This window comes from Sphaerodactylus townsendi, linkage group LG06, assembly GCF_021028975.2.
Source record: "Sphaerodactylus townsendi isolate TG3544 linkage group LG06, MPM_Stown_v2.3, whole genome shotgun sequence".
Lineage (NCBI taxonomy): Eukaryota > Metazoa > Chordata > Lepidosauria > Squamata > Sphaerodactylidae > Sphaerodactylus > Sphaerodactylus townsendi.
In genome coordinates this window covers 125,282,188-125,309,799 of record NC_059430.1, presented here as the reverse complement: position 1 = coordinate 125,309,799, position 27,612 = coordinate 125,282,188, and the positions used below count along the sequence as shown (strand labels likewise).

At 48.5% G+C, this 27,612-nt stretch overlaps 1 protein-coding gene across 3 annotated transcripts in view; it reads right to left on the bottom strand.

The window, feature by feature from the left end:
* Positions 1–27,612, bottom strand: part of TMEM145 (transmembrane protein 145) — a 38,904-nt gene that overhangs the window by 1,818 nt on the left and 9,474 nt on the right. For 2 of the 3 annotated variants that reach the window (XM_048499456.1, XM_048499454.1), the window contains exons 2-13: positions 24,961–25,035; positions 24,760–24,837; positions 21,206–21,292; positions 20,394–20,495; positions 20,219–20,303; positions 18,775–18,846; positions 17,602–17,670; positions 15,095–15,175; positions 14,453–14,531; positions 10,854–10,947; positions 9,187–9,359; positions 3,002–3,122 (exon numbers count right to left, since the gene is read on the bottom strand). In XM_048499456.1, the coding sequence (XP_048355413.1) occupies positions 3,002–3,122; positions 9,187–9,359; positions 10,854–10,947; positions 14,453–14,531; positions 15,095–15,175; positions 17,602–17,670; positions 18,775–18,846; positions 20,219–20,303; positions 20,394–20,495; positions 21,206–21,292; positions 24,760–24,837; positions 24,961–25,035 (1,116 nt within the window). The remainder of the gene's footprint in view (positions 1–3,001; positions 3,123–9,186; positions 9,360–10,853; positions 10,948–14,452; positions 14,532–15,094; positions 15,176–17,601; positions 17,671–18,774; positions 18,847–20,218; positions 20,304–20,393; positions 20,496–21,205; positions 21,293–24,759; positions 24,838–24,960; positions 25,036–27,612) is intronic. The other variant, XM_048499455.1, reaches the window with a different exon arrangement.

The window sequence follows — 27,612 nt, the reverse complement described above, 5'->3', positions numbered from 1 at the left end:
TGACACACACCAGCTGGGTGACCTTGGGCTAGTCACAGTTCTTTGGAGTTCCCTCAGCCCCACCCACCTCACAGGGTGTTTGTTGTGAGGGGGGAAGGGAAAGGAGTTTGTAAGGAGAAAGGGGGGATATAAATCCAACTCCTCCTCCTCCACCTCCTTCTACTACCGTGTTTCCCTGAAAATAAGACAGTGTCTTATATTAATTTTTGCTCCCAAAGATGCGCTATGTCTTATTTTCAGGGGATGTCTTATTTTTCTGTGTTCTGTTCGTCGGGCATGCTTCCAAACAAAAACTTTGCTACGTCTTACTTTTGGGGGATGTCTTATATTTCGCACTTCAGCAAAACCTCTACTACGTCTTATTTTCAGGGGGTGTCTTATATTCAGGGAAACAGGGTATGTCCCGGAGGCAGGGGGTGCCACCGTAGCTCTCCTAGAATCTCCACTTTGGATTATTGTTACTTTCCTTTTTTGTTTCCTTTATTTTAAAAGGGGTGGGGTTTTTTGCTCTCACATCTAGTGCACTTTTGCATGCAGAATAATGCACTTTGACAATTGTTTGCAAGTGGATTTTGCTATTTCGCACAAGTAAAATCCAGCCTCAAAGTGCATTGAAAGTGGATTGAAAGTGCATTATTCTGCAAAGTGCATTGAAAGTGGATTGAAAGTGCATTATTCTGCACATGCAAAAGTGCCCTTAGAGAAAAGCATGTGAAAACATACTCTATATCACAGGTGTCAAACTTGCGGCCCTCCAGATGTTCATGAACTACAATTCCCATCAGCCCTTGCCAGTATAGCCAATGCTCATGTTGGAAGGGACTGATGGGAATTGTAGTTCATGAACATCTGGAGGGCCACGAGTTTGACACCCCTGCTCTATATTCTCTAAAAGAGTCTACAGCAGGGGTCCCCAGCATGCTGTCCGTGGGAGCTACAATGCCCACTGACATATTTCCTGTTGCCCACCAAGTGTTTTTGGAAAATGGGTGGAGTAAGGTGGGGCAATTCCACACAGGATTCTTTTGACCTCTGTTATCATTTCTCTTTCTTTTTAAAAAGAAAAGTTTCTTGCTTTCACATTTTTATTTTATTTTAACGAGCTTCTTGCTTTTCCACCAGTGGGGATGCATTTGACAAGACACGCCAACTTTTGTAAAATACTCTAGACCAGTGATGGCGAACCTTTTTGAGACCGAGTGCCCAAATTGCAACCCAAACCCTACTTATTTATCGCAAAGTGCCAACCCGGCAATTTAACCTGAATGCTGAAATTTTGGTTTAGAAAAAAATGGTTGGCTCCCTCTTCCTCCACCCCACCCGCTCGAGCAGGGGCCAGCCTGCTCTAGCCTTTTTGTGCACTGCTCTGTGCCTCTCTAGCATCTCTGCCTCCTCTATGCCCCCCCCCTCGGGCAGCAGCCACCCGGAGCACAGGCACCAGGCCCGCCAGCCGAGTCCTTCTTGCTCACCGCAGTGTGCGCATGTTGTGCTCAGTGGCCCAGGCCAGCCTAGATGTGTGTGTGTGTGTGGGGGGGTGATTTTCCGACCCCTACATGACAAACTCTGTGTGCGTGTGCCCACAGAGAGGGCTCCGAGTGCCACCTCTGGCACCCGTGCCATAGGTTCGCCATCACTGCTCTAGACTAGTTCAAAGGGGTCATTGCCATTGGGGTTCCTTCCTTATTCATTCCCAGCCCCCAACCCCCCGAATTAGGACTTCAAAACAACTGGTTCACAAAAAGGGGATCCATCAAGGATTCACTCAAATGACGACAAACAAGATAGGCTTTGGGTAATGTCAGAGGGTTAGAAAAGTAGATCTAGAGGTCATACAGAGAATCAAAGTTGAGTCAGTGAGATACAGAATGCTCTTCCTTGTGCTTCTAAGCGTCTTTTGACAAGAACAGAAAAGTTTGTCATAACAGGAGATACAAGGACAGAGGCGTATCTAGGCAAACTGGAGCCCAGGGACAAAACCTGAGTTTGGTGCCCCCCCCCCCAGTATGGGCATAAGAAACACCTCCCTCTACCACGACCAAACAATGATTTTTTGCACCAGCTCACAAAACACCTCCCACCCCCAGCAAAACATACATGGCTCTCTCCCCACCAATTCTCTTTCCAAATTTTGTCCTCACACCAACCCTATGAGGTAGGTTGTTAGCCTGAGAAACAGCTCCAAGTCAGTGCAAGTGGGTATTAAGCATGCAAATCTCTCACAAATCACCCCCAGCAAAACATTTACCAAACAAATGTCAGCATCATCTCTCACAAAACACCTCCAGTGGAATCCACCCCCAAACAGCATCACTTTCAATGTTTCAACTGGGGACCCCACATTCTCCCTTTAAGTCCATGCCAAAGGGGGGTGGATTTAAAAGGAGAATCTGGGGAAATTTGGAGGGTGCCTGCTGTCAGGGGTGCACTCAGTTGTTAAGGTCAGGGCACTGTACTCCTAGGCAATCTTTAGGAGACTCTCCTGATGATACCACCCAGGTTTGATGAAGTTTGGTTCAGGGGGTCCAAAGTTATGAACCCTCAAAGGTGTAGCCTCCATCTCCTATTAGCTCCCATTGGAAACAATGGGGGATGGGGGCACCCCTTTTGGGAGTCCATAACTTTGGACCCCCTGAACCAAACCCCACCTAAATTGGTTGGTATCATCAGGAGGGTTTCCTGAAAAATCCCTGAAATTCTGGTGCTGCTAGCCTACAACCTTCGCCCCCTGCAGGCTAAAAACTGAAAAAACACTAAAAATTTCAAAAAACATACAAATTAACCTGAAATTTTTGCACCTCCCACTAGGGGCCCCCATGTTCCCTAGGTAAATACGCCACTGTACAAGGATGTATCTGTTTTTTAAATGTTGGATTTTAATTAATCCCTTCTAATGTTTGTTTTCACTGTTTTTATTTTGGAAGCTGGGTTGCTAGGGAGGTGGAAAAAAATGTTCTAAACAAATAAAAAGCAAAGGAATAAGGAGGCTGACAGGAATCCGTACCAGAAAGACGGCGTGGGCGTACAAGTGGATCCCCAGCTGGATGCCATTCACGATTTTCTCCCGCGCCCACTTGGGGATGCCAAAGTTGGCAATAAGTGCTGTAACAGGAACAGCAAAGAACCTGCAAAAGAAAAAAAGAAGTAGCTGATTGTCGCACAAAAAGCACTCCCACTTTCTTTCACTAGCACAACGCAAACCTCCCGACTTCTATTTCCTCTTCAGCTACCCCACTCCCCAGCTACCTAGACACTAACTCCATCTCCTGAGAGCCAGCGTGGTGTAGTGGTTAAGAGCAGGTGGATTCTAATCTGGAGGTTGGATTCCCCACTCCTCTACCTGAGTGGCAGAGGCTTATCTGGTGAACCGGATGTGTTTCCGCACTCCTACATTCCTGCTGGGTGAGCTTGGGCTAGTCACAGTTCTCTCAGGACTCTCTCAGCCCCACTTACCTCATAAGGCGTCTGTGGTGGGGGTGAGGAAGGGAAAGGAGCTTGTAAGCCACCTTGAGTCTCCTTACAGGAGAGAAAGGTGGGGTATAAATCCAAACTCTTCTTTTCTTCTCTGTTGGTGTGTATAAGGAGGGTATAAGCACCATGATGCTTGCTGATACCTTTCTTGCTGTCTCCCAAAGATTTGAGAGTCAGGTGAAGCTTTTGTCCAGCAGGGTTTCTGATTGGCTGTTCAGATTTTTTAAAACATTCCTGTGGGAGCAGCTGCCGCCACAATGCAGGGATCTTCCCTGTGTGACTGAAGGGGATCTGTGGCAGCAGTCATTCCGTGGCAGCTATTTTGTGGCTGCACCCACCACACTGTGTCAGAATTCCAAAGGCGCCCCCAAAAGGGGACCCCTGGGGCATGTCACATTTTGAAAAGCAGCTTCTACAGCTGCTCAGTCTTTTCCTCCTCCAAGAGACGGAGCTTCCGCCGGGCCAGAAGTTGCCGCTTCCGGGATCAAAAACCACAGGTGCGGCGTAAAGCACAAAGAAGGCTGAATTCACCTCCCTGCGTGGCCCACAATCATTACAGAAATCCGATCCACGGACGTTGAAAACTGCCTGAAATCTGTCTATTGAGAACTGCTTTTCCAGCTTCAGGAGAAAGACTGAAAAGGGCTTTAAGCAGCACGTGTAAAATCTGCTTAATTGTAGGCGCAGAAGGCATAAGAGGAATATACTCTGAAAAAGCCAAGGTTTTCTTTTTGCCCCCCATGACTTTCTTTCTGTATTGGGTAGTTGGCAACCATGATGCAGCTGAACAAAGAAAAATGCAAGCTTGAAAATCTATCCTTTTCCTGTTACTGGGCAAGCTTGATAGCCCAGCAGAATGCCCCTTGTTCAGAGTTATACAGAATGTGCAAATTCAACTGTTTTTAAGGTCTTACTGCTCCCAGACAGATACCTTGGATTTGCCCTTCTTCTAGTGACAGAAGAGAGAAACATGAAAATGTTTAGGCTCTTAGTCTAAGGAGAAGGGCAACAAAAGACAATACAGATTAGAAAGAAACAGGGCTCTAGTTCATCTTGCGTCAAAGAACCAGGTGCTGACATCTTCCAATAAGGGCACTAGTTTGCCCCATCCCCACCCTTTCAAATGATTGATTGATGATGATGAACTTTGGGGTGTATTCTTTGTACTGCTATTCTGATGTAACCTATAAAAGTAAGAACACACTGTCATGTTACGTGGTTCCCCTGATGCTGTTTTGCCCGTTGGTTGGTGTGAATAAAATATTTATCAGATTTTATTCCTTTGTCGGCTTAAGCTTTTTGGCTTAAATATTTTGAACCCGTTACCCTGTTGTAACATAATTGCATTGCAGTCGTACCTCTTTCTTCCAACCCCCGTTCATCCCCCGTGGCCAAATCATTCATTAGACTTTGTGTTGCTGAAGGCTTTCGTAGCTAAATCAAGCAGGTGTTGTGGGCTTTCTGGGTTGTGGTTGTGGCTTGGTAGTTTTTTTGCTCTTAACGTTTTGCTCGCATCTACGACTGGCACCTTCAGAGGAACGTGATGGTAAGATGTGTTTCTCACATAAGAAAAGGGGTGCAGCAGTAAATATTAGCAATAAGACCACAACTACTATTGCACTCTGGCTATAACTAATTTTTCAAATGCGTGTATCTATATACATGAGTTTATATCATTGTTCATATTTTTTATATTTCATTAGCTATAAATACATACATACATACATAAGCCTTTATTGGCATAGAAACAAAAAAGTTACATAAATCAGGAACAATTGCATGGATACATGATAAATAAAAGGCCCCACGGGGAGCACAACAAATACGTTCTACTGGGAACCCTCAACTATCTCCGCAATGAAATTGGCGATCTCTTCACAAAGACCGGGGTCCGAGTTGTTTAACAATAGAGATAACCTAGTCAGATCAGGCAGCCCAGATTGAAAGAAAAAGTGTAGGTTGGTATATTTAGATCTAAATACTTGGTATTTATCTAAATACTTGGTTGGTATATTTAGATCTAAATACTTACCTTATGGATGTTGAACTGATGGGAGAGTATGAACTAAATACTTACCTGAACTAACATGGATGACCCTGAATCTATTTGTTATAATTGTTAAAAATAAGTTCGAACTTACCTTTTGGATGGTGTTGACAAGACATGATTGTATTTATAGCTAATGAAATATCAAAAATATGAACAATGATATAAACTCATGTATATAGATACACGCATTTGAAAAATTAGTTATAGCCAGAGTGCAACAGAAGATGTGTTTCTCTCCATGACGGAGAAACGTTAGGAGCAAAAACAGCCCCGCAGCCCAGAAAACCCACAACACCCGTCCATTAGACCACAGGTGCAAAACTCGCGGCCCTCCAAATGTCATGGACTACAGTTCCCATCATTCCCTGCCAGCATAATCCTGACAGGGGATGATGGGAAGTGTAGTCCATAACATCTGGAGGGCTGCGAGTTTCACACCTATGCATTAGACTATTAGGAATATTTGTTCTGGCCCCTGATCAGTTGACCAAGACAGATCAGTTATGACTGCTAAGTCACATTTCTTCACCGTACCTAGACTGAAGAAGCGAGACAGACTTTTGAGGAAATAAAAAATCTATCATGTTGGTTGATCGTGGGAGGGGGGAAGTCCCCAAATAGCAGAAGGGTAGGAGAATGACTGAAGCTTCACCGAGTGAGCAAACTTTCAAGTTCATGATAACTCATGACCTGATTAGAATAAGGATATCTTGGGTTGTTGTAACATCTTTTTTCCCCTTGTATTACCAAAATTATATGCACTTGTTTATTAATGTGTTCTCCAAGTATAAACAGGGCTTCAGTCAAAGAGTCCATCCATCTCATGTTGGGTCTTCCTCATTCATTCATTCATTAATTCATTCATTCATTCATTCATTCATTCATTCATCCATCCATCCATCCATCCATCCATCCATCCATCCATCCATCCATCCATCCATCCATCCATCCATCCATCCATCCATCCATCCATCCATCCATTTTCATTCATTCATTTCCATCCATCCATCCATCCATCCATCCATCCATCCATCCATCCATCCATCCATCCATTTTCATTCATTCATTTCCATCCATCCATCCATCCATCCATCCATCCATCCATCCATCCATCCATCCATCCATCCATCCATCCATCCATCCATCCATCCATCCATCCATCCATCCATCCATCCATCCATCCATTTTCATTCATTCATTTCCATCCATCCATCCATCCATCCATCCATCCATCCATCCATCCATCCATCCATCCATCCATCCATCCATCCATCCATCCATCCATCCATCCATCCATCCATCCATCCATCCATCTATCTATCTATCTATCAATTTATTGGGTTTATAGACCGCCCTCCCCCAAAGGGCTCAGGCTTTTCCTGCTGCCTTCAACTTTTCCTAGCGTTATTGTCTTTTCCAGTGAGTCTTGTCTTCTCACAATGTAACCAAAGTACAATAACCTCAGTTTAGCCATTTCAGCTTCTAGCGACAGCTCAGGCAGGGATCTTGCTTGCCAGCGACACACCGTTACACTTAAGAATCTTTCCTAGTTACTAATCACTTTGTAATGGATCCTTTTAACTGGAGGTACCTGAGGGGTTTCTGAACTCTGTCTCTGAGTCACAGCCCTTCCTCGAATCATGAGATGGAGTAGAGGAGGTGTAACAAGAACGGGAAGTTAAAGCAGCCCAGGAACAAGATGAGTCAAGTGGGCCACGTGTAGCACTGGCATGTCTGCAGGGGGTTCTTAGCTCAGGACCATTTTTCTGCCCACTGCTTCTTCCTGTACCACCACTACACCACTGTTACTGCTTTCTGGGTCTGATGACTCAGCAGCACACTAAGAAATTGCCCAGACAGTTCACAAGCCAGCCCATTCCTCACCAAACTTCTCAAGGGGCAGCTGTGCTAAGTTCAGAAACATTCTGAGGTTTCACCAAGAAGAAGAGGAAGAAGAAGAAGAAGAAGAAGAAGAAGAAGAAGAAGAAGAAGAAGAAGAAGAAGAAGAAGAAGAAGAAGAAGAAGAAGAAGAAGAAGAAGAAGAAGAAGAAGAAGAAGAAGAAGAAGAAGAGTTGGATTTATATCCCCCCTTTCTCTCCTGTAAAGAGACTCAAAGGGGCTTACAAACTCCTTTCCCTTCCCCCCCACAACACACACCCTGTGAAGTGGGTGGGGCTGAGAGATCTCCGAAGAACTGTAACTAGCCCAAGGTCACTCAGCTGGCGTGTGTTGGAGTGTACAAGCTAATCTGGTTCCCCAGATAAGCCTCCACAGCTCAAGTGGCAGAGCAGGGAATCAAACCCGGTTCTCCAGATTAGAGTGCACCTGCTCTTAACCACTACACCACGCTGGTTCCCAGATGTTCCCAAAGGAACAGATGGCTACTCTCCCTTGGGAAATATTCAAACCAGGCTGATTAATACGACACTGACTTATGGCTGTTTGGGCATCTTTGAGATAGAACACTCTGAGAGGCAATGGGGCAAAAGGAGGGACCATGGGTTAGTGGTAGAATGTTTGCTTGGCATGTAGAAAGTCCCAGGTTCAAGCCCAGCTTCTCCAGTTGAAAGGATGAGGAGGGAGGGGATGTGAAAGACCTCTGCCTGAGACGCTGGAGAGCGGCTGCCAGTCTGAGTGGCCAATATTGACCTCGATGGACGGATGGTGTGATTCAGTACAAGACAGCTTCATGCAGGAGCGTACCACCTATGGGGACATGGGCTAACCCATGTCAACAGGCGCACATAGACTTGGGCGCCAGCACCAGCTCCGGGCGGTAGACCTGGACGCCGGCAGCAGCTCCAAGCAGTAGACCTGGACACTGGTGTCAGCTCTGAGCAGTAGACCTGGATGCCGGTGCAAGCTCCAGACAGTAGATTTGGACACCGGCACAGGCTCCAGGCAGTAGGTCTGGGCTCTGGGTGGTAGACCTGGGTGCCTGGCAGGGGGGCGGCGGGAGGAAAATTCAGATTTTGTCTCCAGGCTCCATTTTCCCTAGATACGCCTCTGGCTTCATGTGCTCATTGAGCTGACTGCACCTTTGCCCAGTGGCGTAGCAAGGAGGGTGCAGGGGGGCTGGATCCCAGGCATCACTTCCTCGAGGTACGTTGCAGGGTCACGCATCTCCCTCACAACTGCGTTCTGGTCCTGAACTCCACAGTTCAGGAGTAGGGCGGGTGGGGCATGGCACCCAGGGTGAGCCGTGGGCCCTATTTTATATAGCTATGTCCCTCGCCCATCAGAGTCCCCATGCCAGCACTGGAGGCTTTCCTACCCAGTTACATACACAAGCGCGTCACGTTACGATCGATTCGTGGCAACTCCAGCAAGGGGCTTGCAAGGCAACTGAAAAGCAGAAATGGTTTGCCGTTGCCCTCCTCCACAGAGTCTTCCTTGGTGGCCTCCTGTCCAAGTACCAGCCCAGCTTAGCTTAGCTTCTGAGAGTGACAAGATCAGGCTATACCCGTGGTGGCGAACCTTTGGCACTCCAGATGTTATGGACTACAATTCCCATCAGCCCCTGCCAGCATGGCCAATTGGCCATGCTGGAAGGGGCTGATGGGAATTGTAGTCCATAACATCTGGAGTGCCAAAGGTTCGCCACCACTGGGCTATACTATGCTGGCTTCCCTCCTTCCTACCCGATAACCCCCTTGGAATTCACTCACCACAGGGTGTAGGCAGCAAAGAAGGGGACGTAGAAGGGCTGCTTCTCCGGGAACTGCTTCAGAGTGATCAGGATGGCGTAGCAGAACCAGATGTAGGCCACAAACTGCAAAGCGATCAGGCCGTACCCAGCTGGCGACTCATACGTGTACAGCACCTGGGCCTGGTCAAAGAACTGAGCCCCAAAAGGGAAGGAAACGGGTGAGCGAGTGGAGGACGCCGCGATGGAAGGTAGCCGCAACTCACAAGCGAAAAACACAACAGGTGATTCGGAGTCAGGGTGCAGAAACACAACTCTCCACAGCTTGGGAAAAGGGAGCCCGGTGCAAAATCTGAGTTTTGCTCCCCCCCCCCCCCCGCCATGTTTGTTTGTGGTTTTTGTATTTTTTAGTGTTTTTTCAGTTTTTGGCCTGCAGGGGGTGCAGTTTTTAGGCTAGCAGCATAGAAAATTCAGGGTATCTTTAGGAGTCTATCCTGATGATGCCAGCCAAGTTTGGTGAAGTTTGGTTGTGGGGGTCCAAAGTTATGGGCTCTCAAAGATGTAGCCCCCATCTCCCATTCACTCCCATTGGAAACAATGGGGGATGGGGGCACACCCTTTGGGAGTCCATAACTTTGGAGCCCCTGAACCGAACCTCACCTAACTTGGGTAGTGTCATCAGGAGAGTCACCCGAAAACTCCCTGAAATTGTGGTGCTGCTAGCCTAAAAACTGTGCCCCTTGCAGGCCAAAAACTGAAAAACACTAAAAAATTCAAAAAACAAACCTGAAATTTTTGCTGCCCCGGTGCGACGCGCACCCCCCTTCCCCCTTGTAGCTACACCTCCACAGATACAGAGGATGAGAATCTCTCCGTAGTGTTCTGGAGAAGAAGAAAGTTAGGACAAGGGGCGTCCTTCCAGAACTTTACCTTTTTGGGGTCCCTAAATCACAGTGAAAGAGAGGAAGCCACATTGTCTAATCTGCTGTATATGCATGAACTACCAAGAGAACTTCATGAGAAACAGATTAGATGTATTCATGGAGGATAACTCAATTAGTGGCTACCGGCCATGGTGACTACTGAAACCTCTGTGTTCACTGGCAGTGAACCTCTGAATCCCACTGCCAAGGGGTAATATCAGTGGAAGGCCTCAGCCCCTGTGCCCTGCGTTTGGGCCTCCAGAGGAAGCAGATGGCCACTGGGATGCTGGACCACAGGTCTGATTCAGCAGGATTCCTATTACATCTTGATGGATTTGAGGGAGCATGATGCTGGCAGGGGATGATGGGAACTGTAGTCCATAGCATCTGGAGGGGCGTGAGTTTGACACCTGTGCCTTAAGGTTACAGTTTGGCTCAACCCATAAAACCCCCCACCTTTGCATCCCCCCAAAATCAGCATGAGAAGAGACACTAATACAGTTACAATTGTTTTGGGAACAGGCTAGTTACTCCCTGTGAAAGAAAGATTAGGAACACAGGTAAGCTCGATTGACTAGGTACTTGCGAAACAAAAGACAGAGGCCCCATGGCCTGGAGGCAAATAGATAGCAAGTCCAGCTGCAGCTGGGCTAAGGACGTGCATGATGACATGATGGCAGGCCAAAGATGGCGCAGCCTGACAGGTACAAAGGAAGGAGACAGAGGTTTCTTAATGGTATCAGCACCTGCAGGGAAAAGCACTCACCTCCGCTTCATAGATGAAGAGCACGACGTGTGTGATTGTGTAGAGGGTCATGTACACCGAGAGCTTGATCGAACCCGTGTGGCTGATCCGACCCCTGAAAAACAGGGAGCCATGAGCCAGGATTGGGGGATGAACCATGAACCTCAGGTCACCTTTCTTCTACACCTTGGGTCAAGGGCTGGGTTGGATCCCATGACATTCCTCTGCCCAGTTTCCTTTTGACAGAGCAAGATGGTGAAGAAGAAGAGTTTGGATTTATATCCCCCCTTTCTCTCCTGCAGGAGACTCAAAGGGGCTTACAATCTCCTTGCCCTTCCCCCCTCACAACAAACACCCTGTGAGGTAGGTGGGGCCGAGAGAGCTCCGAAGAACTGTGACTAGCCCAAGGTCACCCAGCTGGCGTGTGTGGGAGTGTACAGGCTAATCTGAATTCCCCAGATAAGCCTCCACAGCTCAGGCGGCAGAGCTGGGAATCAAACCCGGTTCCTCCAGATTAGATACACGAGCTCTTAACCTCCTACACCACTGCTGCTCCTCTTCCTGTGACAAAGAAAGGCACCCTCAGATGAAGGAAAGGAAGAGTCATTCTCCAACAGAGAATCACAGTTTTCTGATGAAGGAAGACTTAGCGGAAGATTTTGTGGGAGATTCCATCCATCCATCCATCCATCCATCCATCCATCCATCCATCCATCCATCCATCCATCCATCCATCCATCCATCCATCCATCCATCCATCCATCCATCCAAGCATCCATCCATCCAAGCATCCATCCATCCAAGCATCCATCCATCCATCCATCCATCTATTTGATTTTAACCCGCCCATCCCCGAAGGGCTCTGGGCGGCGTACAGCAGGCCTGCAACAACAATACATAATAACATTAAACATAGCAGGCTAAAAGCAACATTTTACACATAATAACTAAGTTAATTTAAAACAATTTACAAATCTATTACCATAAAAACTACAGCAGCAGCAATATTATAATAAGGCAGACTCTTATCTGGTGAACTGGATTTGTTTTCTCGCTCCTACACTTGAAGCAAGCTGGGTGATCTTGGACTAGTCACAGTTCTTTGGAACTCTCTCAGCCCCACCTACCATCCCAAGATGTCTGTTTTGGGGAGGGGAAGGGAAAGAAGTCTCCTTGAGTCTCCTTGCAGGAGAGAAAGGTGGGGTATATAAACCCAAACTCTTCTTCATAAACTCACATGCAAATCGAGCTGTTCCATTTCTCATCCCATCCACAAATCTCTGTAACAACCCTGCCCCCTAGACCTCTTTTACTGCCAATCTTTCTGTTCTAGAAATAAGAATGACTCTCTGCCATTTCTGTTATCACGCTGAAATGTCTTCTGTGCAACCAACGGCGCACAGAGCAACATGACCAGCGATTGCTCCATAGATAACAAATTTTACTCCGCTGGAAATGTATCAAAGGGTTGGTCCTCAGCCAATGATGTAGGTGTGGATTTTTGATGGGGTGGGTTCAGAGGGTGGGGCTCAAGGGGCGGGGTGTGCGGCCATGCCTCCCCAAGCCTGTCTCCGTATTCTGGACATGTGGGGGTGCAGAATCGCCCCCCACGTGACCAGGAAGACGGCAGGGGGGCAGAGCCGGGCACCCTGGACCCTGCCCATGTCCTGTTGCCTCATAGTCTTCCAGTGCCCTCGACCCCGTCCGTGTCGTCGTCATTGACATGGGCACGAGATGGGCAGGGTCAGGGCGCCGGCCCTGGCTCTGCCCCCCTACCCCAGAAAAGCTGTGAGATCTTTTTACTCAGGTGAAAAGGCAAACTCTATGCTGGGGATCATTAGGAAAAGAATTGATAATAAAACTGCAAAGATTGTCATGACCTTATATAAAGCAGTGGTGCGACCGCACTTGGAGTACTGTGTCCAGTTCTGGTCGCCGCATCTCAAAAAGGATATTGAAGAGATAGAAAAAGTGCAGAGAAGGGCAACAAGGATGATTGAGGGACTGGAGCACCTTCCTTATGAGGAGAGGCTGCAGCGTTTGGGACTCTTTAGTTTGGAGAGGAGACGACTGAGGGGGGATATGATTGAAGTCTATAAAATGATGCATGGGGTAGAAAATGTTGACAGAGAGAAATTTTTCTCTCTTTCTCACAATACTAGAACCAGGGGGCATTCGTTGAAAATGCTGGGTGTGGGGAAGAATTAGGACTAATAAAAGGAAACACTTCTTCACGCAACGTGTGATTGGTGTTTGGAATATGCTGCCACAGGAGGTGGTGATGGCCACTAACCTGGATAGCTTTAAAAGGGGCTTGGACAGATTTATGGAGGAGAAGTCGATTTATGGCTCCCAATCTTGATCCTCTTTGATCTGAGATTGCAAATGCCTTAACAGTCCAGGTGCTCGGGAGCAACAGCTGCAGAAGACCATTGCTTTCACCTCCTGCCTGTGAGCTCCCAAAGGCACCTGGTGGGCCACTGCGAGTAGCAGAGAGCTGGACTAGATGGACTCTGGTCTGATCCAGCTGGCTTGTTTTTATGTTCTTAGGTTACCTTCTAGCGACCTTGACTAAGACCGCAGTCTGTGGGCATAACCCGCAGTTTTGCATTTGGGAGGCTCTGTTTCTTCCACAGTTCAAGCCAGATTTGGTTGGCAGAAGCCCTGGCGGCAGAGGCAGATGAGGAAAAGTTGCGCATTTCAACAGAAAACTTCTGTCTGCAAAATCTTGCTTCTCATAAGCATCCCCCCCCCCCAGCTGCAATGCAGCCTACCACGCTTGGGTCATAATCCCATCAATATTCTTGCGGCCGCAGCAAGTTTTCAGCTAAGCAATACAAAATATAATCCTCTTAGCCCTGCCGTCTCGCCAAAGGGGCTTCTGGTGCTAACGATACCAATATAAAGGAGAAATGACCCCATTTTTGAAAACAGCTCTGGAGAAAAGGGCTGCTTAAAGTTGAGAAGCGCCCGAGGGGAGACCTGAACTCTCACGCTTGCCCACTCTCTCCTCTAAATTGCCTGGCAGAGTTCTGAAAGGAATTCCGACACCAGCAAACGAGCCTTTGGAGTCTTGAAAGGGAGCAGGGGAGCGCCCAGGGGGTGATTCCCAGCAGAGGAACAGAGGGAGGGAAAGAGTTAACCGTGCCCGTTTCTTCCTGCTGTTTCTCCACTCAAAATCCCCCTCTTCCAAAGCTGGTTTTGCGCTTAAAAAAATGCCATGGGGATACAACTGCGCAAGACTGCAGGTAATACACAATTAGTCAACTACAGACCTTCTGGCTCTCTGTCATCATTCTCTGCTCTACAATGCATAGTGACCAGACGACCCGCTTTTGGCGGGACAGTCCCGCTTTTAAGCAATTTGTCCCGCGTCCCACGGGGTTTTTAAAATTTCCTGATTTTTGGAAGGCTGCCACACTGCCTTCTGGGGCCCTCCCCTTCCCGCCCTGTGACAGGGCGGGAAACCAGGGAGCGTCCCATAAGGCAGTGTGCTCCTGCAGCTGCGGGCGCACACGCATTTCGCTTTAAAAAGGTGAAAATCTGGTCACCTTACAACCCAGCAAAAAAAAAAGCCCCATCCCACCAAAAGATCTGTCCCCCTTCAGCTGTCCTGGTACCTGGTGACAGTGAATCCTTTTCCCAGTAGGATGAGCATCAGAAGGAAGATCAGGAAACTGACAGAGAAGAGGAGCTTGGCTAGAGAGAGACAAAGGCCTATTATGCACTTGCTGTCTTCCCCATGGTGAGCAAACATTCCCTTCGGTGCAGCTTTTTTGTTGCACACAGGTTTTTTCCCCCTCCCAAACTCACTGCGCCACAGATCTGATAATCCCTGCAGTTTCCAAAAGCGGGGAAAGTGCAACCCGCCCCCCCCCCCCGCTCAGCTGGCATTGTTGGTTCAAATTCTGTGACACTAAACAGAATTGGGCCCAATTTCCTATTCTGACATAAAAATTTAAATGGATGCCCTTAAGTTAGGCTGAGAGACACACATTAGACCCCCACCCCCACCAACAAAACCATTATGAGGATAAAATGGGAGAACCCCACATACCCAATCACTATACCACAACACATTCTAACCACATCACGCTATGCTACTAGTCCAGGGTTCTGCAACCTGCAGCTCTCCAGATGTTCATGGCCATGCTGGCAGGGGCTGATGGGATTTTTCGTCCATGAACATCTGGAGAGCTGCAGAACCCTGGACTAGACAAAATGGCACCTGTCAGAGGGGTAAGATTTTCACTGATACTTACCCAGGATTTTGAGGCTGCTGTTACCAATACCATCACTTGCGTACTGGCCCCAGTATATGCAAAAAAACATTAGGCTGAGCACTGAAGAAAGAAAAAAGAACATTTGGATGTTGGATGAACTTTGCAACACCGTCACGAAGGTGGGACTTTATGGGCTTCCTCACAAGCAGGCTGGTGAACCGTCAACAACCCTCTTATAATCCCTTTTGAGTGCCTTAAATTTATTTCTGCACTCAAGAGGTGACCTTTTGTGGCCCCTCTCGCGCATCTCTGTCGCGACCATTTCAAAAAGATGGATGTTGCGCTGGCATTTTTAAATTCTACTGTGTAGCTCAAGCTCACCCCAGATTTCAGTCAAGTCCCTTGTCTCACGATCCCTCCATGACACACCTCTCCCCACCCCTCGGCTACCTGACCCACTGTCGGAGGAGGATGCTGTGGACTCAAAAGGGGGATCCATTGTGGTTCCGCAAGCTGGGAGCACGAAACAGCGAAATGGTGACTTGGCGACCACCCCCTTCGAACATCCCTCCTGTAAGGGGAGGGAGGGATCTAGCCAGCAAGCGCTAGTGATTGGCTGAGACACAATAGGCAGGTACATTTGGGCGACGTGGATTTGGTTGCCGGGACAATGCTTCGTGCGCGACACGAGCAACTGGTCCCTTTATGGATTTCGCTTTTCAGCGCCCCGAGTTTCAGGCTCCACACATGCTCTGCATGGCCGGTTATAATTGGCTGGGCGATAACGCGCTGTGATTGGTCTATAGGACAGTAAGCCCTGATTGGCCAGAAAAAGGAATGAAGCGATTGGCTGGAGTGCCAAGCCGAGTCAAGTTGGGCTCAACAGTCAGTCTGCGAAAGCATGAGGTCAACACAACTTCATCGAAAAGTACTAGGTTACAGCGCAGATCGAGAAGACCCGGCTTAGGCGAGTCGAAGGAGTCTCTGACTTGCGTCGACATCTGTGCCAGTGCGGACAACCCGGGCTGGACCCAAGTCGAGCTCTGCTGGCAATGCGCTGTGTGGAAACGCCCCAAGACTCATTTGGGCTTAATGGTATATTCATTATTGTAAGCCACCCTCAGAACTCTATGGGTGGGTGCGTGTGTAATAAAAAGGCCCAATGCAGTTAAAATGCAACCTCCAGCAAACTCTCCCACCCAATTCCTTTCTTTCCCCTCTTTCCCTCTCCTCCTTGCCAAAGCAGTTTGTAAAAAAATCAAAAACATGAATCACAGAGCTATAATAAATTAGCACTAAGTGTTTTGCCAATACACAGACTTTTATAAATCCGATAAATCCACAGGACAGAATTTAGTACTGGATGCAGAATCCCGCATTTTTTCCAAAAGCCATTCTGCAGTGTTGTGGGGGTATTAAGAGGAATCCTAAACCCTGTCGCCAAGGTGCAACTCCTAGAAGTCTCTGTGACAGAGAGCAACAATCTTCTCTCATTGTGTTCTCCGAAACTTGGGAAAGGAAAGACTCAGAGAACAGGTACAGAGAATAGTACGATGGGTCACTCTATGCCAGGGGTGGGCAATTATTTTTTCCATGGGGCCGCATAAGAAACAGAAAATATTGTGGAGGGAAGGGCCAAAAGGCTGAACTCAATTCTGCATAACAGGGGCTGATAAGTGACAGACAGGCGCACAGATCAACTTGGAATCAGTGGCAACAGTTCTGCATACAACACTATTTGGCACAAAGCATCACAGGCTTAACCTACCTGCATAGTTGTCCACTGTGACAATCAAGCAAGTGGGGAGACTTAAGTCCCTTGACCTACTTTTTTTCATCGACAGGTTATTGAAAGCCCTGCAGAAACCGGTTGCCTTGGCTGCCGGTTTTCAAGCCAAAGGCCTTCGCGCTCCCCCAGCAAGGCAGGGGGCGAGAAAGCTTTGAGAGGCGTTTTGAAAGCTCAAGAGAAGCCGGCAGCCAAGGCAACCGGCTTCTTGCAGGAAGGAACTTTCAAAAGCCTCGCTCCCCAGTTAAGGCGGGGCTGGGCGGGCGAGGTGTTGAAAGACCAAGCAGAAGCAGGCAGCCAAAGGCAACCCGCTTCTGCGGGAGAAAGCGCAAAAGGAACGCCCAGAAGTTACTGCACGAGGGGAGTGGCGCTTTCTCAGAGCTTCTTTTCCGGTGCGGTGGCAAGGTGAGGAGGGGTTGGCCCGGGTTAAAGGAAGAATGAGCAGCGTGGTTCTAAACAGGTCCTCTTAGGCCAGGGCCAGGTCTGTCATATGGGCCAGTCAGGGTCATCCGGCGGGCCGGATGTGGCCCGCGGGCCGTATAATGCCCAGGTCTGCTCTATGCCTTTCCCTGCAACCAGCAAAATAAACCATGCAAAAAATGCAAATACATGCTGATCCAGGTGATTTGTATGATTAATAGAGGGGGCTGAACACACATTTCCTCTGTGGCAGAGGTTTGACCCCAAGCTGAACCAAACGACCCAGCGACTTCACAGGTCCCTTTCCTAACAAGGATGGCTCCTCCCTGCCCAGACATACCTTCCACACCAGCCGCCGTCATAAACATCTTGTACGTGGTGTGAAGGAGCTGACGTCCCTTCAACAGAACTGCAAGAGACAAAAATACTTGGAGGAAAAACTGTCTCTCTCTCTCTCTCTCTCCATCTCTCTTTTTCTCCCTCCCTCTCCCTCTCTATCCCTCCCTCTCTCTTTCTCCCTTCCCCTCCCTCTCTGTCTTTTCTTCCTCTGTTTCCCCCTCTTCCCCTCCTTTCTTCCCTCCCTCCCTCTCCTTCTTTATTGCTCTTTCTTTCTCTCTTCCTCTCTTCTTTTCTTCCTCTGTTTCTCCCTCTTCCCCTCCTTTCTTCCCTCCCTCCCTCTCCTTCTTTATTGCTCTTTCTTTCTCTCTTCCTCTCTCTCTTTCCCTCTCTCTTTCTCCCTCCCCTCTCTCCATCTCTCCCTTCCCCTTTCTCTCCCTCCTTCCCCCTCTCTCTTCCTCCCTCTTCCTCTCTATCCTTCCCTCTCTCTTTCTCCCTCCCCTCTCTCTCCATCTCTCCCTTCCCCTTTCTCTCCCTCCTTCCCCCTCTCTCTCCCTCCCTCTTCCTCTCTATCCTTCCCTCTCTCTTTCTCCCTCCCCTCTCTCTCCATCTCTCCCTTCCCCTTTCTCTCCCTCCTTCCCCCTCTCTCTTTCTCCCTCTCTCTTTCCCTCTCTCTTTCTCCCTCCCCTCTCTCCATCTCTCCCTTCCCCTTTCTCTCCCTCCTTCCCCCTCTCTCTTTCTCCCTCTTCCCCTCCCTCCTTTCTCCATCTATCTTTTCCTCTCTCTCCCTCTTATCACTCTTTCTTTCTTTCTTTCTTTCTCCCTCCCTCTTCATCTCTATCCCTCCCTCTTTTTCTCCTTCCCCTTTCCCTCCCTCCCTCCCTCCCTCTGTCCCTCCCTCCCTCTCTGAAATGCATGAAACCTCAATGTATTGGGCCCTTCATATAACTTCCCATTCCCTAGAAAAGGGTTGCAGATCATGTTGGCTCCTTTGCATATCCCACACACTGGACCTCATTCTCAATCCCATAAGGGTTTTAAGCATTTTTTTTTAAAAAGAAGACTTCCTGTTTCCATGAGAAAGGTACCCCCACTGTGCAGCAGTATATCATTTATCCAGCGATGGTTGTCACCCCAAACACCCCTGTTTCAGCACTGGGAACCCTTGAACACTCACAGCCAAAGTAGCAAGAAATGACGAGGATCAGGATGAAGATCAGCAGGAAAGTGATGTCCGTCTCCAGGATGCCTGAGAATGGCAGGAAAAAAGAATTCTGCTGGAGAAACGTTCACCTGTGAAAGTGGGCACGGCCCCTGCAGAATCAAAGAGGGCGCTGCGACATCTTGAGCCAATGAGGGACTAGCATTGCCAGCTGCTTCTTTGCCACCTGTTCAACCTGTTTAAGGCAGAATCCTGTGCAAACCTTTGGTCCTTTCCCCACCAGAGCACATGGGTCGTTTCCCCACTTACCTGCTGCTGCGCGCTACTCTCCCCAAGTAGCGCGGGGTCCCCCGGCACTCCCCACTACAGGGGCAGCGACAACGCAGCCGCCCCGACGCTGCTGCTGTCGTGCCCCCTCAGAGCGCGACATTCCTGGCACTCCTCGAAACGGTGCCTTTTGATGACCCCGCGCTCTGGGGAAGCCCGGGAGCGCGCCAGAAATGACGCACGCTGGGAGTAGCGCGCAGCAACCTTTGGTCGAGGTAAGTGGGGAAACGACCACGGAGAAGGCAGAGTTGCCCAAGGAATCTCTTGCACTCTTTGCCAGAGTCACAACGTCTCCCTTACTGCTGGTTTGTTGCCTCTCCCATTAGCACAGGAGCCAGTGTGCCGTAGTGGTTAAGTTGTCAGACTGGGATCTGTAAAGCCCTGGTTCGAATCCCCTCTGTGCCCTGGGAACTTGCTGGGTGACCTTGGGCAAGTCACATACTCTCAGCCTTGACCCTGGGAAGTTTTTAGATGGGAAACCTCCAAGGAATACCTGGGGCATGAAGTGGAGGCAGGCAATGGGAAACCACCTCGGTCTCAGTTTTCATCGATTTGCCTCGGTTTTCATCAATTTGTGGTAAGGTGCAGGGGTTTGTGGAGAAAAATCACCCGGACAAAGCTGTTGCAAGCCATGTCTGCAACTTGTTTAATGACAATGTCTTGCCCCATTTCAGACAAATCTTAAAGAGGCGTCAGAAACAGACTTCTTTGGACAGCTTTCTGGTGCGACGTTGGTCCACTGGCTCTGAAGCTGGTCCTAGCATTATTGTTTGTGACTGTTTTCAGCATTAAATACTATGTTTATTCACCAAAAAATCTGTTTTTGATATGTTTTTTGGAGTGCCTAGAATGGATTAATTGGATTTACATTGATTCCTAGGGAAAAGTTTGCCTTGGTTTTCATCGGTTTCGGTTTTCATCGATTCTTTTCGGGCGGATTACCAACGAAAAGCGAGGTTCCACTGTACTTTGAATAAAACATTTGTATTTTGGCTACATAGCAATTTAAAAAGCCCTATTTTACCTTAACCTTTTGGTTCTTTCCTCTGGTATCGAGGTAAACTTTTTGACCCTTTTTCTGTTGGCATGCCATCACGCGCAAACCCGGCACCTGCCTTAGCCAGGAACTTACCAAACTCATCAGCTGAAAAGTGACGCGTCCAGAAAGATTTCCCGTTAGTCAGGATCATCTCGTACTCCAGTTCCAGCCCGTCACCCTGTGGGAAGAGGGAACAAAGGTCGCCAAAACCTTGTGGAAGGCAGTTCCAAAGGGGTCAATAAAGGCAGGAGGAAAGGAAGAGACTCACCCCACACTTGCTGAGGGCCACGTACCACCAGCGCTCACGGACTGAGCGGAAGCTCCGGCCACTGGCACAGCTCAGGTACCTTACGGAGCTCTCAGTCACCAGCTGAGCGAGAGAATGCAGAAAAGCGATACAGAAATGAGCAACAACGCTTGTTCTAAATGCCTTCTCCAGAGGTGTATCGGGGGGAAATAGCGCCTGGAGACAACCCTCCTCCTAGGGAGCAGCAGTGGTGTAGTGGCTAAGAGCATGGCTAGGAGCAGGTGCACTCTGATCTGGAGGAACCGGGTTTGATTCCCCGCTCTGCCGCTTGAGCTGTGGAGGCTTATCTGGGAAATTCAGATTAACCTGTACACTCCCACACTGGTAAACCTGCCAGTGGGCAGGGAGAAAGAGTCCAGCATGACCTGCTTCAGTGACGAAGGGAGGGGGAATTGCGCCTGGGGCATGAACTGCCCGCGTCCTCATTCCCATCCCCACTCCGCCCCCACTCCGTCCTGAAACGCCCCCACCCCCAACACCTGACGGCAATGGCGGCGCCCGGGACAAGCCGCCCCAGCTGTCCCCATTGCCACTACACATGTGACCTGCTTTAACCCCTTTTCAAGAATTTTGCTTTTTGAAGTACTGGATTTTGCTTTCCAGGTCACAGTAGGTCACTTTTTTGCTGGCTGCACCTGAGCTGGTCACCCAGCCACGTCTTTGGAGCAATTTTATTCTGCCACTGAATACAATAAAGAAGGGGGGGGTGCAGAATGGTGAGAGGAGGCGGGAGGTGGGGAGAGCTTGAAGAGCTGGGTAATTAAGTCACTTACCTGGCATCCTGACCAGGCATACTGGGTTGTGAGGTTGATCACCTGGTTATTCTCAGGGTGGATTACGGACTCCTTCATCAAACAATCCTAAACAAGAAGGAGAGCTGGCGATGAAACCTCAGTCAAAAGGAACCAAATGCAAAGAGAATCCCTATATTCTTGCCAGGAATTGATCCTGAATTAAAATTGGATCTTTGGCCCCTTCCGCACACGCAAAATAATGCGTTTTCAAACCACTTTCCCAACTGTTTGCAAGTGGATTTTGCTATTCCGCACAGCTTCAAAGAGCACTGAAAGCAGTTTGAAAGTGCATTATTCTGCATGTGCGGAATGAGCCAGTGTTTCAGGACAAAAACCCAGATGTGACTGAATTTTATTTAAAACGATCTGGGGCAAGGGGAATTACATGAAGGCAGTGTATCATAGGAAGAAGTTTTAATCCTTTTTAATTGACTCCCTGAAGCGGTTGTTTGCTCTGGCAGGTGGGAAGGATAAGAACCTTTTGAGCATGAAAGAATTAATATTATCTCCCCTGAAGGAAACCCCACCTCCTGTGCTGCTGTATGAATCTTTATTGTAGGAGATCCTCCTGACTGAAAGGAGGCAGTGACTCATGCAGAGATTCAACAGGGCAGCCTCCTCTCAGGAAGGATAATTCCAGTGCATCTTTGCCTCAGGGCCGAGTGTATGCTCTGACCCCATCTGGTGCACAGACAGGAAGAATTATTCTTTCCCCGTGGAGGCTAGAGCAATAACTCATTCAGAGATACAACAGGCTGCAGGTCCAGCAAGCGAGCACATTGGTCTAAAAAAAGAAGACATGAATGGATTATCTGGGCACAGTAGCTCATTCTTGGGAATAGACCATGATCCCCAATTACAGGCAAGTCCACTCACTGAGCTCTGGACCTGAAGATGGTCTCCTAAGTTTTGCCAAGAGCAAGAAGTACAGGCAGAGGTGGGATCCAGCAGGTTCTCACAGGTTCCCAAGAGTAGGTTACTAATTATTTGTGTGTGCGGAGAGGGGGTTACTAATTGGTGATTTTGCCACGTGATATTTGCCTTAGTTACACCCCTCCTCTCAGCAGTAGCGCGCAGACCTTGAAGCAGTCTAGCAGGAGGTGCACCGGCGTGCGTGGCAGCCTGCGCCTGCGTGCATTCGTTTCCTGCCCAAGGACTGGCGCAGCGGCTGCATCCTTGCCACAGCCCCGCCCAGGAATGCCCTGCCCCCGGAATGCCCGCCCATGCCCCTATTGTGCCCCACCCAGCCCCATTGGCGCTACGCCACAGTTTGAATCCCACCACCATGGAAACCTGTTACTAAAATGTTTGGATCCCACCACTGAGTAGAGGGATGGATCCACGCCTCCTGCAGTAATTGCCCACCCCTCTGGTGGGAGGGTTGCTTTGCCTGCTCAGAACCTAGATTGACTTCTCTGGCATAGCAAAACATTTGTGAGCAAACACTTCCGGCACTGAGCCGTAACAACCCAAAGCCGGTCGTTGATGCTCAGATCTGCGGAACTGCTGCATCTAATCTCACACCAGAAAGCGCACGAAATTACATCACACAAGAAAGAGATCCAGCTGCTCCCTGACATCAGCTATAATCATGGAAATTATGTCAATTACGTGCAGCAGAAAACATGCAAATTTGTTGCAGCTCGGTTAGCTCCTGCTCATGTTTTCTTCCAGCGTTTCTCTGTGCTGAATAAATTGTGGTTATTCAGCCCGGCCAGTTCTGGCTTAAACCCCAGCCTCTTGGTTCTTTGAAATTTGAAGGTTTCTTTTCCTACCCGATTGTTCAGTAGAAGAACAAACTGCTAGCAAAAAAATAATAATAATTAACCTGCTTACATTATTTCACTGTTTTATCCATAGGCGCATAATTCTATTTAGGTATTTGTGAACTGCTTTTCTTAAATTATTCCAGCAATTCTTGTCTGGTATGTCAACATTATTAGCCCTGTGCGAGGGTTATCAAGGGAGTTTACAGATGAGATGAGACTCAGTATTTCTACATTGCTGACTTTAACTAGTATAACACCCAAGGAACAGAAAACAGGAACTATGTTTTAAGAAAAGGTGCGAAGAGGCTTTAGCAGAAAATTCTCAGCACCCCTTACCAACTTACAACTCCCATGAGTCTTTGGAGGAAGCTATGACAGGTTCAAAAAACTAATTTAAATTTCATTAGGCAGTAAAAGAACTGTATTAATTGTTGAATCAATCAAGGAAGGGATTGTGTTGTAGTAATTTTGGGTTTGAAATGGAGGATGCAAGGATGTCTCAATTTAACAACAGAAAGAGGGTACAAACTATAGTCCATCTCAGAAAAAGATGTTAGCAGGTTGTATATTCCTCCACCACAGAACTCAATATGCCGGACCTTCTTTGTTGTAGAATTCTCAGTCTGGATTCCAGTGCCTACCTAGCCCTGTTCCCCCCACATCCATTTGATAGTCATCCAGTGAACTACAAATGCTCTCATATCAAAGTACCATGTTCAGTAATGCCCAAAATAATGGTTTTGACTAATGAATAATTCTCGTTATTTTGTTCAGAACTATATTCTAATGCAGAAGTATACAATTTTCTCAACAGCTGCACCTCAACTGACCTGGCTAACATCTTTTTCTGGGACAGCATAACAAAAAAATTCTTAGCAGCACCCTCAACAAACGACAAAAGATTATCTGGGGAAGGGCCAACATTCTGTCTGGTGTAAAACAAGTAAAATCCTAATGTGTTCTTGGAGGTGAGCCCAGCTGAATAAACTTGAGTAAAATCCTAAGGCAGTGATGGCGAACCTATGGCCTGGGCATAATCCCTTACCTGGGAGTAAGCTCAGTTGCTGGCAATGGGGCTTGCTTCTGAGTAAACCCTCCTAGGATCATGATTCACCCATTTGAAGCGTTGCACGGTTGCTTCACTAAGCTTACTCCTGAGTAACGCGTGCCTCAGAGCCAACCGGTTTTTCTAAACTAAAACCTCAGTATTCAGGTTAAATTGCTGTGTTGGCCCTTTGTGATAAATAAGTGGGTTTTGGGTTGCAGTTTGGGCACTCGGTCTCGAAAAGGTTCGCCATCACTGTCCTAAGGCATTCTTGGAGGGAAACCCAGCTGAACAGTCTTGAGTGCCCGGACCTGGATGGCCCAGACCATAGGTGTCAAACTCGCAGCCCTCCAGATGTTATGGACTACAGTTCCCATCATCCCCTGCCAGCACGGAGGGCCGCGAGTTTGACACCTGTCCAGAAGCCAAACACCTCTGCCTGAAATGGATGCAGCCAGCACTGCTTTTGTCCTGGTTCCCAGGGCAACTTGAAATGCAATGAGCTGCTTTTCAAGACACCTGAGGCAACAAGAAAAGGAGCATCTCACACCACTGTGGCTCTTGGGTGGGGATGGACCTGAGAGGGGAAAGGAGACGACAGCTGGGAGCAGCCGTTTCTGACAGCCATCTTTGTTTGGAACGGCGCAGATAAAGCCACACAGCCCTTGAAAGAGAGCGAGGTGGGATCCGCTCCAGCTGCGTGGCCCCTGAAAACTGACCTTATTTCCCTTTTTATAGACCGCTGGCCACTGAGAAGGGTCGTCGAAATAAAGGAGGATGTTCTCACAGCATTTAGCCTTCGAAGAGAAACAGAGAAGTGGTGGTTAAGGTAGGAGCCGAATCACCCAGAGCTGGGGAAATATTTCGTAGTCAAAAAAAAAATCTGGCTTTTAAAATAGGTGACTAATAGACAGACGTACCTCAGGGTAGCGGAATCGGAAGTCCAAGCGCCCATAGTCAGACAGGAAGCAGAAGCGAGTCAGGAATACCCAGTCCTGGAGAGAAAAATTACTTCTGCTTCAAGATTAGTTCTGCTAACGTACATTATCAGCAATACCAAACATGCAGGGAGAACCAAGGAACACAGTAGGAACGTTTTCTCTTGATGTGGGCCCAAGGCTGGTTCTAAGGGGCTGCAAGGCCCAGATATGTGCTGGGGCCTGAAGGCTGAAATGACCCCTCTCTGCAGGGTTGTTGTTTGTACTTAGCTCTGAAGGAAAACAACGGTGGTGAGGGAAATATTGAATTGGGTGATTGTGCAATCCAGTAAAATATTTCCCTTCTCTGCCTTTACTCTTGTCTTGGTGTATCCTCTTCTTTTTCATACTTTGTACTTTGCATGGGTACAAGAGCCAGCATGGCATAGTGGTTAAGAGCAGTTCTAACCTGGAGAACCGGGTTCGATTCCTCACTCCTCCCCATGAAGTCAGTTGGGTGACCTTGGACCAGTCACAGTTTTTTCAGAACTCTCTCAGTCCACACGGAGGCAGGTAATAGGTTCCACCTCGGAACATCTCTTGCCCTAAAAACTTGATGGGGTCGCCCTAAATCAAGTGTGATTTGACGGCACGTGACACCACCACGCTTCGCATGGGACATCCAACAATTCTAGATTCAGCGTGTTCCACCTGAGTGAGGACATCTTCCTAGAAAACCCCAAACCCTAGAGGTCACATTATTCTGCCAGCCCCCTGAATCCGCAGGCCCAGTTTGAAAACTATATATATAAGGAGCGATTACCTTAAACCTGACCCATCTTGAAAATTATAAGAGTGTGAGAAGCCCATGCTTGGATCCAACCAATGGCTATAAAATGTTTACTGCTTGGCTCCAGAAAGAATAAATAACTTCCCAAACGGTCCCCATAAAATCGCCTCTATTATGCAGTAAACATCAGATTTGCTCGTTTATTGGAGCGCACTGCACCAACCAAAGAAAAGGAGGCCGGTTAGTAGCCACTGCTCACTCAAAGGTGTGCGCCAAAGCAGCCCCTCCAAATCTGTTTTGCCCAAAGCTTGACCCTCCCATATGGATAGGTTTCGGCTGCCAACCTCCAGGTAGGGCAGTGGTGGCGAACCTATGGCACGGGTGCCAGAGGTGGCACTCAGAGCCCTCTCTGTGGGCACACACAAACAGAGTTGCCCCCACCACCACCCCACACATATCTAGGCTGGCCTGGGCCGCTGTTAGCATTAAACCCAAGACCTAGTTTTGGGGAAGCAGTGTAGGTAACCTTGTCAAGTGCTGTTAAATCCCACTAATTTTCATGCGAAGAACTAAAGTGCAATCCTTTACCTGGGAGTAAGCTTGGTTGCTGGCAATGGGGCTTGCTTCTGAGTAAACCCTCCTAGGGTCGTGATTCACCCATTGGAAGAGTTGCATGGTTGCTTCAAAGCAAAGTCATCAACTACCACCAAGCTTACTCCTGAGTAACGAACGCCTTGGAGCCAACCATTTTTTCTAACCTAAAACCTCAGTATTCAGGTTAAATTGCGGTGTTGGCACTTTGCGATAAATAAGTGGGTTTTGGGTTGCAATTTGGGCACCTCGGTCTCGAAAAGGTTCACCATCACTGAGGTTAGGGGGTGGAGCAATGGCATAGCGCCAAGGGGACAGGGGGTGTGATGCACCAGGTGCGTGCCGGGGTGGGGGCATGGTGGGGGCCTTCCAGGGTGTGGCAGGGGCATTCTGGGGCATGGTGGGGGTGGGCATGATGTGGCAGGGGCACAAGGCGCACACGTGCCCAGGGCACAGTTCCCCCTGGCTCCGGCCCTGGGGTGGAGTTCTCCAAGAATTACAACTGACCTCCAGACTACAGTGATCAGTTCCCCTAAATAAGATTGTTGCTTCAGAGGGTGGATTCTTGTATCACAACTCTGCTGAGCTTTTCGCCAAACTCTGCTCTTTCTGGGCTCCTCCCGCAAAACCTGCAGGAATTTCCCCAGTCCAGAGTTGGCAACCCTAAGGGGTCCGACCTGGCCCAGGTGACCTGAGCTCATCTGTGAGATGTCTTCCTGAACAGAATGTTTTCTGGCAAATTTATACCAGTAATTTCCCATTTCAAACACATTTGGAGAGGCAGGATATTAATTATACGAAAGAGCAGTTGACTGTTTCAGTTATGCTTCACGCTGGCCCCTTCCGCACATGCAGAATAATGCACTTTCAATCCACTTTCAATGCACTTTGCAGCTGTGTTTTTGCGGAAGAGCAAAATCCACTTTCAAACACTTGTGAAAGTGGATTGAAAGTGCATTATTCTGCACGTGCGGAAGGGGCCTCTGGGAAGCCTGAGGGTTGTCATTTGGAGAGGGATACTAAATAAACAACAATCCCAAGGATTATTTGGGGGAAACCACCAAAGTTAAAAGTGGTATAATTAAGGTGACCAGATTGTCACCTTTTAAAACCAGGACCAGGGGGGGTGGGCTCGCGCGCGCGCACACGGCCGCAGGAGTGCACTGCCTTTTGGGGCGCTCCCTGGTTTCCTGCCCTGTGACAGGAGTGCCCCAGAAGGCAGTGCGGCAGCGCAGGAGGCTGCCGCACTGCCTTCTGGGGTGCTCCCCTGTGAC